The 14,977-nt window shown below is 33.3% G+C and overlaps 1 protein-coding gene across 4 annotated transcripts in view; it reads left to right on the forward strand.

The window, feature by feature from the left end:
• Positions 1–684: 684 nt before the first annotated feature.
• Positions 685–14,977, forward strand: part of LOC106876034 (uncharacterized) — an 85,072-nt gene continuing 70,779 nt past the window's right edge. The window contains exons 1-6 of one of the 4 annotated variants that reach the window (XM_014924412.2): positions 685–1,422; positions 5,181–5,228; positions 6,898–7,000; positions 11,092–11,170; positions 12,826–12,870; positions 14,367–14,462. In XM_014924412.2, coding sequence (XP_014779898.1) covers positions 1,404–1,422; positions 5,181–5,228; positions 6,898–7,000; positions 11,092–11,170; positions 12,826–12,870; positions 14,367–14,462 — 390 coding nt within the window. In that variant the 5' untranslated portion in view covers positions 685–1,403. The remainder of the gene's footprint in view (positions 1,423–5,180; positions 5,229–6,897; positions 7,001–11,091; positions 11,171–12,825; positions 12,871–14,366; positions 14,463–14,977) is intronic. The other 3 variants (XM_014924415.2, XM_014924413.2, XM_014924414.2) reach the window with 3 other exon arrangements.

Below are 14,977 nucleotides of genomic sequence, written 5' to 3' on the forward strand. Positions count from 1 at the left end.
TATATATGTATGTATATATAAAACATTCCACTATGACATTGTAGTAAAATATAACAGATCTAAAAAGCAAGATAATATCATTTGAAACTCAAGTGTAAAAGAATTGCTGTGTTTACTCAGTCTTTCCAAGAAAGTCAACAAAACAGTAATTGGTATAATGAAATCTAATAAAAGAGTATATTTCTTAAAGGAGATGTGATTATATGCTGAAACATTTCTTAGGTTACATAATTGAAGGTGGAGGGGGATATTTCTACAGTTAATAGAAAGTCTGAAGCAGTGTTATTCTGTAGGTATTTGCTAAATACCATTTGGTGAAATCCTCAAGAGATCTTTTCTCTGTCCATTACACATCACTAGAATTCTATTTTTGATACCTTTGCCTCATCTTTATTCTATCGTTAATAATAATTCTTACTAATTTTGGTACAAGGCCAGCAATTTTAAGTGATGTGGGGATAAGTTGATTACATTGACCACAGTGCTAAACTGATACTTGTTTTATCAAACTCAAAGGGATGGAATACAAAGTCAATCTCAGTGGTATTTAAAGTAAAACTGCAAAGAGCCAGAAGAAATGCTGCTCAGCATTTTGTCTGACTCACTAATACTCCTGGCAGCTGGCCAGGCAAAATGCTTAGTAGCATTTCTTTTCTTTTTTTTTACGTTCTAAGTTCAAATTCCGCTGAAGATGACTTTGCCTTTCACTCTTTTTGAGTTGGAAAATGAAGAACCAGTTGAGCACAATTTCAAGCCTTGTGTCTGTTATAGAAAGATTGTTTTGGGTGGAATCGCAGAATCATTCAATGCCGTACAAAATGCCTTGAAGTATTTGTTCCAACTGAGGTGGATTCCGCTGAGGTGGATTTTGCCTTTCTATCCTTCCGGACAGTATTGGGGTTTATGTAATCGATCAACACCTCCACTCCAAATTTCTGCCTATGTATGAAAATGTTGTTTTAGAAAGCGAGAGCGATATAACATCGGACTCAGTGCTTTATGTTATTTAGTTTTTTCCCTGAGTTCTATCACAAGGAAGGCCTTTGATTGTCTTGTTTCTATACCGATTAAATAAGTGGCAATAATACAGAGGGGTGATAAAATAAATATGACTCAATTGACTACGCCTCTTGTTAAAATTTAGTTTTCCGTACAGACAACAAAAATGACTAATTTCTTTTATAAAATTGTCAGCTGACTGTTTTGAAATTGTGGTGCGCTTAATCCGAGAATAGCGGATTAGTAATATAGATTGTTCGGTTTGAAGAACTCGAATGCTGTATTGTTGATATTTTATTTTTTCACCTCCATCACAGAAGATGTCATGTGGCGTTTGGTGTGTGTGATCAGTTCTTTGGGAAGAAAAGCGAAACATTAAGAACACAGCAACGCCACTTGTCACCATGAGTTTCTCTAACCATGGTAAGTAGACTTCTTCTAAGGTATAAATGTAAAAGAGAACATGTATTCACGTCGTGTGAAAAAAAGGAAAGAAAACAATTGTATTGTAATACTATTAAATAATTTCTTTATGTACAGTTGTCTGAACTGAAGCAACAATTTACAATTTAGTTATACATTAATACTAACACACACACACACACAGATAGATAGATAGATAGATAGACAGACATACACGCACTCAGTTATTGTATATGTGCGGAATTGATATTTTTGACATTGGTGTCTGTGACGCATTATATAAATGGTATAATTAGTTGTGCTAGTCATGAATCACGACGAGTTACAAATTATTCAACAGACTTATCATCTCTGCCCCCTCCTAATGTTTATATAGAACACAACAATATAGTACTGTTCTTACAAACTGTTCTCCCTGCAGTTCTTCAGCCTTTGTATTGAGTTATATCTATTTGTCTTTCTTACTGTTTGGATATTATCACATGTTTAAGAGATTCTTTATTACTTTTTTTTCCAATTTTATATACATATATTTTTAATGACAGATCGATCTTTTTTTCGGATTTTCGAACGTAGTTACCGTCAAATTTGTATTTAGAGTACTGTCATTCTGAAATGTGGTTGATTCGAATTGTCATAGACACTTCTGTGTAGTTTTGATTCCCTTATTCTATCCTTTTGTCCATTTGTCGTTCTTTATATTTATCTATTGTTTTCTCTGTTCTTGACAACTCACAAATCGTTCATGGCAGCTTTTCATCACGAACAGAAGTTAACAGTAATATTTTAAACACTTCTTATATTGTTGTAACTATACACACTGCTAATAATTTTAGATACATACATACGTACGTACATACACTTACATAATCACACACACACACACAAACAAACAAACACACTCGTGTTTACGTTAGAGACTTACTTTTCACCTGGAACTAGTCCCTGCATATGACTGAGTATTGATACTTAGGCATATTAATAGATCCACTATTCTACCCACTGTATAGATCTTGAGACATTTATAGAGAATGTGGGTGCAAGAGCTGATGATAAATTCTATGTAATAGTTCCCTTTTAATTTCTACTTATGACCAGAAGTGTATACATCTACCACACTAAGTGATACAAGTCAATGTATTTAGGCCTCAAATTCATCTTACAAACGTTTGTAATTACTGGTTTCGGTAGCACAGTCATTAAAACCGAGAAAAGTAATAATTTTCAATTATAACATAAATAAATTAAAAGAGGTTTGAGTGAAGAATGTTACCGTATTATACAGTTGTTTTTGCATTAAAGGTTTTGTATTACACCCGTAGTGTGAAAGGAAAATATTGCTGAGGTGAAAATAAGTGAAATCAACATAGATGTTGTGGAAAGAGATAAGACAATTTAGTGTTTCATTTAACTAAAGTGTGTCATGATGAAACTAGCTGATCAAGTAAAGTAGAAAGATTTTTGTTCTATTTGAATTCTGTTTAAAGGAAGAGTAAGCTACCTTGACTATGTTTCTGTTGAGAAGAGAGCCTAGCTGTATATAGCCAATATGTGGCTAAGAGATACTGTCTCTTATTGGCCCCATAAACTGGTGGAAAACAAACAGTGAACAGCCAAAACTTTTCTTGATTGTATGAGAGTTGCTACATTAGCCCTTCTCAATTGCTGGGAAAACAATAATTGATAACAATCAGAACAAATAAAAAGATAAAAAGACAATGTTATTCATGCTAAATCAGCAAAAGAACCATCAGAAAATGTCCTGTATACGTACATGATGGAATTGAAATTTACATGACGTGTACATAAGTGATCTGTATAATGCATGCATGAGATCTGTATGCCTTCATGCAAGTGTGTTGTAGAAAGTGAGTGAGTATGAATATTCGTGATTTTGTCTATATACAAATATGAGTCTACATTCCCATCTGGTACATGTTTTGTAGTGGAAACTGAGCTGGTTAGTAAAGTGACACAGTTTAAGAGTTCTCTATTTTAAACTGTAGCTGCAGAAAGGGGTGACTCATTAATGATGTTTAGCTCACTACTGTTCTCTTCTAGAGCTGATCTGGCTTACCTGGCAATTGCAGCTTCTCAGTTTGTACTTCATAGCTGGTGAGCACTTTCTGGTTGAAACAAACCATTAACAGAAGCAAACAGTGTAACCATTGATATTATGTTGCCTATTAGGCAAAATGGGATACCACATTTGGAAGTCAGAGTCAGATCATTAGACCAGTAAGTAGGCAGCTTTAACTTTATAGCTGATTGGCAATCAGCATAATTCGAATCACAATGATGAGCACAATGAGTTAGAACAAATTTTGAAGATTTCATAACTATTATCAGAAAAATGGTTGCCAGGGTCACCAGAAAATATAGATTTGAAAGTCAGTGATGATAAATTATATGTAATAATTCTCCTTTATTTTCTACATACTACAAAAAGTATAAACCTTTAACTAGTGCAATAAGTCAATATGTTTAAACAACACATATTCACTTTGTAAATATAGATTTAAATTGCTTGTTTTATCCTCACAGAGAAGAAAATTAACAATTTTTAATTACAGTTCTCTTTTATTCTCTTTTACTTGTTTCAGTCATTTGACTGTGGCTATGCTGGAGCACCGCCTTTTTAATTGAGCAAATCGACTCCTTGGACTTATTCTTTGGAAGCCTAGGACTTATTCTTTGGAAGCCTAGTACTTATTCTATCGGTCTCTTTTGCTGAACTGCTAGGTGACGGGGACGCAAACACACCACCATCGGTTGTCAAGCGATGTTGGGGGGACAAACAGACACACAAATACACACACACACACACACACACACACACACATACATATATACGACGGGCTTCTTTCAGTTTCTGTCTACCAAATCCACTCACAAGGCTTTGGTCGGCCTGAGGCTATAGTAGAAGACACTTGCCCAAGGTGCCACGCAGTGGGAATGAACCTGGACCATGTGGTTGGTAAGCAAGCTACTTACCACACAGCCACTCCTTCTGCCTATTAATAAAAAAGAAACAAGGTTTGAGTAAAACATGTTGTGGAAGTAACATTATACATATGTTTTTGAATTAAAGTTCTTTTCTGTTATATGTGTAGTGTGGAAGAAAAATGTTGCAGGGATAAAAATAAAATAAATCAATGCAGGTGAGCTGAGGGAAAAACTTATCAAAGTTTGTTGTTTCATTTTGCTAAAATGAGTCCCATGTTGAGACACATTTTAAATAAACAAACAAGAATAAAAAGACTTTGCACTCTTCCAGAGTAAGCTGACAACTGTTCAGGCTGCATTCTGCCAAGGAAAGGTTTTCAGTTCCACTTTATTTAGCAAATGTCTGACTGAGAGTTACTACTCTCTGATTGGTCAAAAAGAAAAAAACATTAGATAGCAAAGTTTCAAAATTGCATCTGTTTGCATGAGGTTTGCTTCACATTATTTTTAAGGTGTCAGAAAGTAGCTAGGTATGCTGGCAAATAAATGTGACTTGATATATCAGATCTACACATACTCAACCATCATTCTAAGGACTCTCATTAGGTTAAATTTAGTTTTTTTATAGCTTCACTTATTTCTTTTTACAAAGATTTGGACTTCAAATAATGGCAGTATTTGTACAGTTCTCAACCATGTTTTTAGTTTTTGATCATATCAGTATAAGCTGAAAGAACAATGATGATGATATTAACGATGTCAGTGACACCTGTATTTTAGTGAGTTTACTTCGTTCATCTCATTGTCCCTAGGAGCTGTCTTTGAGTCCAGTAACAATCCCCTTGCTTCTAAAATTTTGGGTAAGTCAAACTTTAATTAGCCTTCTTCAAACTCATGGTGATTCATATCATCACAAATTTCAAGGAATTTTTAGTCCGGTAGATGTTGTTACTTCATTTAATATTTATTATTTGTTTTAGCTAGCTGCCTGGCTTCACTTTTACTGTTTGGCTGCAGATTGCAGCCAATTTAAATATACAAGTTACTGATTAATTGAAGCTACTTTATTTGACTTAGCCACTACTGGACTGTACAGTCAGCTAAACATAACATAGTATGAACAGTGAACCATAGGATGTATGAGCATTAATAGAGCAATGTAAATATTTGTGGAGAGCTGATAATTGCTGAGCTCACTAAATAATTTTAATATTATTATTAGCATTTAAAGACATGAACTTTGTCACAATGAGATGTTAGACCTGCCAGAAATGGCAACCCAAATGTCTCTCATATTATAACCTAACATCTTAAAAAATGAAGTTTATATTGGGCATTGTAGTTTTATATATATGTATATGAAAAAGATGGCTGATCCTGAACAAAATGTCTCCCATCATATAGGTCTGCTGGGTCAATGTAGCTCTCTGACTAAAACAACATCAAACCTAATATTTCTTTCAGATTTATTCTCCATGATTTTATTGCTTCCTACATAATTCTTTTTTTATGAACAGTCATTTGTTTGAAACCATTTATTTCTCCATTTTTGTATTCTTATCCAATCAAGCACTGAGGTACACTATGTGCCTTTTCTCTTAGTGATAACTGATTCTAATTTTGGCCATTTTCCCCACTTTTTATCAAGTCAGATCTCCTCATTTAATTTGTTATAAATTCCTATCTTCATTGCGTCAATATTACATTTATAACATTTGATAATCTTGTTGTGATGTCTGTCATTGCAATGTGACTGTTATGATGTGTGCAATTACAATGTGAGTGTTGATAATAGTTCTGTAATGTGACAGTTGATAAAAGTGCTGTTTGTCATTGCAATATGCCCTTGCATATTATATTGGTTATCTTTTATGTTAGTTTAAAGATGAGGGGAATACCCATGAATTTGTTAATCTCCCCTTGTTTGTGAAATTGTGATGACAATAGGTCACTTCAGATTATGTAAACTGTTAAGATTAAAATTGGTGTCTTTGAAAGTTTCAAAAAGTTGAAGTTGTAAGATAGGTAGCATTAAGTATAGGGTCTTGCACATGAGACACAGTAATGATTACGAAAAAAAAAAAAGAAACAAACATTGATTAGATTTAAATGAGCAGTATAGAATTAGCAATTTAAGCATGTTGAGACTTTTGTTGCCTTAAGAGAAGATACAACTTAATAATGGCTCAGTGATTGAAGGTTGCTTGTTAGTGTGAGTTTTTTTTTTTTCAGGCAGTAGTTTTTCCTAGGACCAAGGAAATATAGCGAGAACATTATCCTAAGATGCAATTCATCGTAGGGCATAGTAATGTTATTTTCTACATCTATTTCAGCCATACTTTGGTACACCTAATACTGCTTTCTTATAATATACATTATATGGCTTTATTTAATAAAATATTATGGCTTCAATCCAGTTAGCAGTACAATAATTGAGTCAGAGGATGCCTTGCTTTTAATAATTTGCACCAATGCTTAAATAATGCCTGCATTGTACAGTTTCAAGTCCTTTCATTTCTATTTATTCAGATGAAGATAAAGAAAATGCCAGAAAAGTTAAAATTACCAAAGAGCTTTCTAAAACATTGAAAGCTTTACAAGCCTCACAAATGTTTGATGAACCAGTACAAAGGTCAGTAAATAATTCAATTTTTTTCACAAAGCCTTCATTCGGTTTATGTTAACCCTTGGTCTACTAGAGAAAATGTATGTCACTAATTACCAGCTGGGTCCAATGGACCCAAATTTTTTCTTTTATTCAAACTACCACTATTTCTTAGCTACATTATATATGCTATCAGGTGAATGAAGAATTACTGTTTCTAACAATTTTTTATTTAAAAAATACAGCTTACAGAATATATTATAAATTTTAAAAATTACAAAAATACAGAATTACAGCTCCTCATGACAGTGAATGCAGACAATACTGGAATATTCTTGGCTAACATGAATATTACACAGTTCTATATTTAAGAGATGAGGAATTATGTACATTATTTACATTTGGAAGATATTTGTCCTCATCTTGTTTGTTGTTAACACAACATTTCGGCTGATATACCCTCCAGCCTTCATGAGGTGTAGTAGCATAGTGGTTAAGAGTGTGGGCTACTAATCCCAAGATTCTGAGTTCGATTCCAGGCAGTGATCTGAATAATAATAATAATAATAATAATAATAACATCGAAAAATACCTTAGGAATGAGAACCCAGGTTTGAAATTTCCCCAAGACACCTGATGAAGGCTGGAGGGTATATCAGCCGAAACGTTGTGTTAACAACAAACAAGATGAGGACAAATATCCGTCAAATGTAAATAATGAATATTACAGTTCTTACATGTAGTACGAGTTTTCCTGTCTTTTTTGGGGCCACGCAAAGAAAATCTTCCCTTTTGCTTTGGCTGAGGAATCTCAAATGAGGTTGAAGATCATCTTCTTTTCTTGTTTGGTTGAGAAATGTTAGCGGAACTAGAAGATTGTTTGTCATATCCTTGTTTAGCATGAACTCTAGCAAGTTCCATTCCTAGCTGAATTAGGAACTGTCTTCTTTTATCCTTGAAACTTTGCAAGTGAAGCTGTTTAGCAACAATGAAAGTATTTACTGCACTTATATCAATCATGTTGTCGAATATAACCATAGGCCATCTTCCAGTCATTCTTTTGTCCTTACCACCATCTTATCTTTGGTATGTACTCCTCCTTTTGTTTTGTTGTAACATGTAATAACTTCAGGTTTCATTTCAGCACTTTTTGAATCAATTGAAGGCTGAGAGTGCATTGTACTCACAAATGAGACTACATAATTTTTCTTGGGACACTAAGATAGAATCCTTTTGAAATCCAAATATTGTGCTGTTGATTTCTCTTTCTTTTCCATTTGTGAAAGCACTTGGAATTTCAACTCTGTTCTTTCTAATTGTTCCAACTAAAGTAGTTTTCTTGCTAAGCAGCTTTTGAACCAGTCCTAGACTTGTAAAAAAATTATCACAAGTTATATTGTGATCAATATTTTCAAGTTCTTTTACTAGGTCTTCAACAGCTCTTGAACTTTGATTTGTCTCTCTCCCTTTTACTGGGGCTTTTCCAGTGTAGATTTGCATTTTCTAGGCATAAGATGTTTCACTGTCACATATTGCCCCAATTTTAATTCCATATTTCCCTGGTTTTGAAGGAATATATACCCGGATTGGGCAGCACCCTGTGAATGAAACTAATTGTTCATCAACTGTCATGCATGAACTTGGAACATATCCATCTTGCAAATTCTGATTCCACATTTCAAATACTTCTCTTATGGGCTCCAATTTATCATCACTTCTCTTTTTTCTTCTTGCACTAGCATCATCAAAATGCAATACTTGTAAAATCTGTTGAAATCTTACCCAGCTCATAATTTTGTTGAATATAGGGTGGCCATGTTCTTGATTCCATAACTGTGTGACATTTTCATGTTTGGATTTATAAACACCTATAAGAATAATCAGTCCAATAAATTTTTTTAGTTCAGAGTGATCAATTTCCTTCCGTTTATCTTTGTAAACAACCTGACCTTCAACATTTGATCGTTACGAATTACTTGAAGAAGATTCTGGTGCATAAACATAGTAAAACTTGTTTTAATGCTATCGCGTGACCTTTTAGCAAAATGGGATGGTCTACATTCTTGACACACAATATTGCAAGATGAAGTTCCTACTGCTGCTTGAGTAAGGGGATTAGAATACCAAACTTCTTGTCTGTCTCTAGAAACATATTGCTCATTCATTGGGTGGCTTGCAGATAATTGTTTTTGAGTATCTTCATCATCTGATGACTGAGAACCTAAACTGTCCAGCACACAATCACTTTCATCATCAGCTTCAGAGCAATAGAAGGAATCACTACTATCTTCTTCCTATTCTTCATCTAATTCCAATAACCTGTTCGATATTTGGTCTTCACTCAAGTTTTCATGTCTAGGCATATTGGAAAGCACAACTGAACTATATGAAACTTGATAGCAGACTAAAGGCAGATATTGCTCTCTCACATATTAATACTCTCCTGAAAGACGATGCAACATATTGTAAGAATTGCATCACCCTATAACCTAGCAGATTGAAGGTGATACAATACCATGCAAATTTACAGGAATATTTTCATAATTTTTCCTATTTTATCTGTAATTCAGCAAATAAATTGAATATAATTTTATCCATTTTATATCTGATAAATATCTAGGAAAATAATATTTGTTACTGATTTTATTCTGTTTAGAATGACAAGGATATTGTCTGAATTTAATTCAAGGGTCCAATGGACCCATATGGTAATTAATGTATAAAGTGAAATTTTCTAGCTTTTATAAGCATACAGAAAATTTCCAATTTTGACAAATAAAAGAGAGTCAAGAAAAAGTAAGAGTCACGAGAAATCAGCAGAATCAAATAATATAAACAGTAGGCAAAAGCAACTGAAAAAACTGAAATGGGTCCATTGGACCCATTGTAGATAGAAAGTTAAAACAGGATATATTCTTAATGTCAGTTCTTTTATATTTTTAGTTATACCTAAGCTTTGAATGTAACTGTGAAAGTCATAGCAAATCTAGTGTCAGGTTATGGTCAGCTTACATAAGAGGCAGTTTGGGTGTATATATATATCAGTAGCATGTAAATGAACCCATTACACTCTGAGTGGTTGAGAGCGTTAGGAAGGGCATCCAGCTGTAGAAAATCATTCCAAATCAGACTGGAGTCTGGTGTAGCCTTCCAGCGTGCCAGCCTGGTCAAACTGTCCAACTCATGCCAGGATAAACAACGGACATTAAATGATGATGGGCTTCCTTCAGTTTCCATCTACCAAATCCACTCACAAGGCTTTGGTCAACCTGGGTCTGTAGTAGGAGACAGTTGTCCAAAGTGCCGTGCAGTGTACATTTTATAAATTGTTTATTGTACTCTGCCAGTAAACAGTGTTATTGTTTGAAATCAATATTTTTAAATAACTGTATGTAGTTAAAGAAGCTACATTTATTTTGACATTAAGGTCGATTGTGGTTAACACTGAAATGTTAAAATGTGTTCCCATGGAGTCATATTTGAAACTCGTTTTATATGTACTTAAAAACCTAGTGTTAAAGTTTATCTGTTAAAAAACAAAAACAAAAACAAAACATTTATAATCTTTTGAATTAAGCTTAACAGTTGTATCCTAAGTTCTTGGTAGCACATCATAAGTATTAGACTGCAGTTTCAGATTTGTCAATCCTTATTAGAGTTGCTGCTCTGATACCAAAAGAAAATCAGTTCAAAGATAATATTACTTAGTTTATACATGAGCAAATAAATTTCAGTTTTGATATTGGTTTAAACAACTGTTAAAAAAAAAAAAGAATTACCAAGACAGTACATATATAAAAATAAATTAAGTATACTGGAGGGTATTTATGATTGAAAATATATGTATTGTAGTGTGTTCTCTGATAAAGATTAGTGAATCTGAATCTGTAGTCATTTTGAAATCCCTCACATGTCTCCAAGAATTTAGGGTATATTTCCAACTTTCAATTCATAGCAAACTCATGTTTTAAACAATTAAACAAATATATTGAATGTTTTAACCACTGTTCAGTTTTGGTGAATTAGTAATTTCTATAGTTTGTATATCACAACCAGTTTTTATATGAATGACTGTTCTACAAATTTTTCCTTTTCATATTTTGTTTCTTGTTTTGAAGTAATGAACTATCCAACCGACTTTGTGACATTCTTGAAGCTATATTCCTTCATGGACTTAAGGAACCAGTTACGCATAAGGTAAAATAACCATTTATTATTATTATTATTACTGAGTGAGAGAGCAGTGCATGTCATCAAAGTGACATTGGAGTACAAATATACAAAGCCCAATATATCCATCATGACTACCCATCTGATAAAGGTACACCAGGCACATGCATCACAACCACATGTGTGCGACATCGTGGTCTCATATCAAGGTAAACAATGCATGACCTTGCAGGTGGGGCCCAGTTAAAATTTTCTTCAGGTTGAGTAGCCCATCCCACTCAAAAGGTCCCTGAGTAAGGTTTGTTTAAGGATGATGAACGAAACACCCATGTTTCCAGAGGTGAATTATTCAAACCCCAAAGAATTCCTTTCGACTTCCCAACACATGGCTATGATGCTCTCCCACTACTTCTGCTTGTGATCAGAGATGCACATATCATCAACCACCAAGGGACATGCTCAACTGGTTATGGTCAAGCAACTGACAAGCAAATCTGTAGTATTGAGCAGAATATTAGCCCATCTTTTATACCAAGATAAAACATGTACATGATAGCACTTCTAATCAGTTCAGATCAAAAACCATGAGAACCACTGCCTGATACTGCATTTTATTATTATTATTTAAGCCAGCAAGCTGGCAGAATCATTAGCATGCTGGATGAAATGCTTAGCGGTATTTCACATGTCACTACGATCTGAGTTCAAATTCCACCGAGATTGACTTTCCCTTTCATCCTTTCGGGGTTGATAAAATAAGTACCAGTTGAATACTGGGGTCGATATAATTGACTTATCCCCTCCCTCAGAAAGCTGCCCTTATGGAAAAATTTGAAGGCATTCATCATCATCATCATCATCATCATCATCATCATCATCATCAGATATTTTTGTTGAAACACCCCGTTTTGCAAGGGGTGTGCATCAATAATTTTAAAATTTTAACTACTTTTGGCAAAGCAAATATTTTACAATTTTCTGTAATTATTTAAAGATTGCTGATAAAGAAGCCATCATAATGTTTGACAAAAAACCATGCTCCTTGTCGGAAAAAATTGAGAATAAGAATATCAAATAGCCTAAACTTAATGATGTCACTGAGGTGAATAATGTTTCATTTCTAAGCCATATCAAAACTTTCAGTGTTGACAATGCGAACAATAACAGCAACAGTGACAACAACAATGATACTTAAGAAATGAAACATAAAAACGCAGTTATCACCTCCACTTCTTTTGCATTTGTGGCAGGAAATATGAAAAGTTTCCACATAGATAAAGAAGAATTAAAATTGGCAAGAAAAATTGTAAAGAGATGGGATAAGGGTAGCTCGAAACCTTCCATCTGACGTGATAGAAAATATCGCAAGATGCTCAGTAACGTATCGTTGCATTGAAGTCAAGTCTCAGTGGGTGGGAAATGCTACTGAAAGCAAAATACAGTTAAGCATAAAATATAAATATTGTATCAGGATTGAATATTTTATATTTAAGAAATGTTTCAACCCTTCTAAACACCCAGTTCCCTCTTGACATTTGTCATGCTCTTATGAGTTTATAACACCAACAATGGGGTGATACCACCCAGGTTAAGAGCCACTAATGCAGAGGATCTCTTTTTGTTCAAATTACAGAAATTGTAAAAATGTGTCCTTATTTAAGTATCTCTTAATATATTTCCAGCTAAAGATGTTTATGCAACCAACTTCAGGACAAGTTACAACCCTTGTAAGTATACCTCAGTTTTATTGTTTTATTAGTGATTAAAATCCCAGTAAGTTGACCAAAATGGTTGGGCATCTTACTAAATACATTTTACTATTTAGTTTTTACTTCTGTATTCTAACTTCTGAATTTGTTGGAATCAGTCACCTGGGGGAAAAGTGTGTCATATATTCAAAACCCATTCCATCATTTCCCCCTCCTTACAATTACTTTGTAATTATTGTATGAAATGCCAAAAGAAATCCAATACTTGTTATTGAAACAACTTATCTAACTCATGAACATAAACATGCATATTCAAAGTTAACAGCCTCCTTTCTATCAGTGGCTGACTAGCTCTGTTAACTTCAGGAAGATAGAAAGTTGGTGCTGTAATTTTTATGCCATTTACTAACAGGCTGGTACTGAAAGAAAAGTGAAATAGCTACTTTGAAAAATTCAAAGCAGGAAAGCAAAAATTTCATATGTTAGAACATCAATACATAAAAACTTGTAAAATTCAGTTTTCTATTCCTCATTTTTTTATGTATAATTAGTCAGAAGTAGAGGGCAATAACTAAGATGTTTGCTGGCTCTATCAAGCTGGTAAGTTTGGGTTGCTTTCAACAGATTGAACTTTGCTAAAGGCTTCCAAAGAGAAAAAATAGTATTAACTCTCTAACATTCAGATTACTCTATCTGATAAAATTCTTATTTATTCACATTGTTTTGAATCAATCATGCATTATCTTGTAGCTTCAACATTTCAATGATGTGATTGTTTATTTTCAAATGATATTGTAGGATAGCTGTGAGAGGTGGGACTTGGCCATTTTAAACATAAAACAGGTAGAATATTGAGCCAGATATGTCCAATTTAAATGCTAAAGTGTTAAACTAGATAGCATATAGGGTCCAAACTTTTCTCACTCTGTAAAAGGAAACTTTTTAATGGAAAATAAGCACTATCATTTGAATAAAACTGCAAAACATTTTTTGCTTCAACTCTGAAGTGATAAAATTAATTATCATACTAAAGTGCCTTCTTTTATGGAAAAAAAAAAGAACCGTTCTCTTACCATACACTTTTGTAACATCTGATCAATGTTGCCTGGCTACTCTGTACAGTTACATGCAGATATCATCATAGGCCAAATACTAAATTATATTTTTTTTATTATATATAATATTGATTTTGTATATTTCCACGATATAAGTAAGTCCAGTCTAAGCCAAAAACTGACAAGTGGTTTGCTTGGATTGCATGATAATCATTTTATGCATTGGGACAAAGCCACAATGAACACATATCTGGTATTTACATACTGCTAGCTTCTTTTTGGAAAGTGAAATGAAAGAGATGATATGCAATAGCTACATGAAACTATTATCATCAATCAGATACTTAAAAACATCTCAAATAACTGTTATTATGTTATTTTGATATTATAAATAGATGTTATTCATTTCTTACTTCTATAATATTTATTCTTTCTTCTATACTTATCCTTTTGAAACAGAACTTCTGGAAGTTTATCAGCCGATTTACTCACAAAAATGTTATTGCTCAAATTCAAGATTTAAATCAGATAAAAACTGATGTTGGCTATTGTCGGGTAAGTATGTGTAGATTTCAGTCGTATGTGATTATGTGAACATGCAGATATGTGGATATCATCCAAACACAATGACTGAAGTACAAGGCATCAGTTTTATTTCAATTTAAAAAAAAACTCATCAGATGTGTACTGAAGTTTGTAACAGTATGGAATATTGTATAACAAGCTGAAGTATTGTCGCATAACAAACTGAGTTGTTGGAGTATAACAGACTGGAGTGCTGCTTCCTAACAAACTGGATTGCTGTTTTATAATAAATGAAGTATTTTTGTGAAACACTTGAGTTATATAATTAACTAACTATGTCTTTAAAATTACATAAGTTTGTTAAAGAATGATATATATATATATATATATATATTACAAATTAAAAGGGTAAAGGTTTATCAATTTATTAATTTATTAATAAATCAACAATTAATAATTTTTACCAAGCCCTTCGGTATGTAAGCACCATTATCGGTGGAGAACTTATTTAAAAGTTCATATATATTTATAAACATAATTAAGGG

This window comes from Octopus bimaculoides, chromosome 3 (assembly GCF_001194135.2).
Source record: "Octopus bimaculoides isolate UCB-OBI-ISO-001 chromosome 3, ASM119413v2, whole genome shotgun sequence".
In the NCBI taxonomy this organism is placed as follows: Eukaryota; Metazoa; Mollusca; class Cephalopoda; order Octopoda; family Octopodidae; genus Octopus; species Octopus bimaculoides.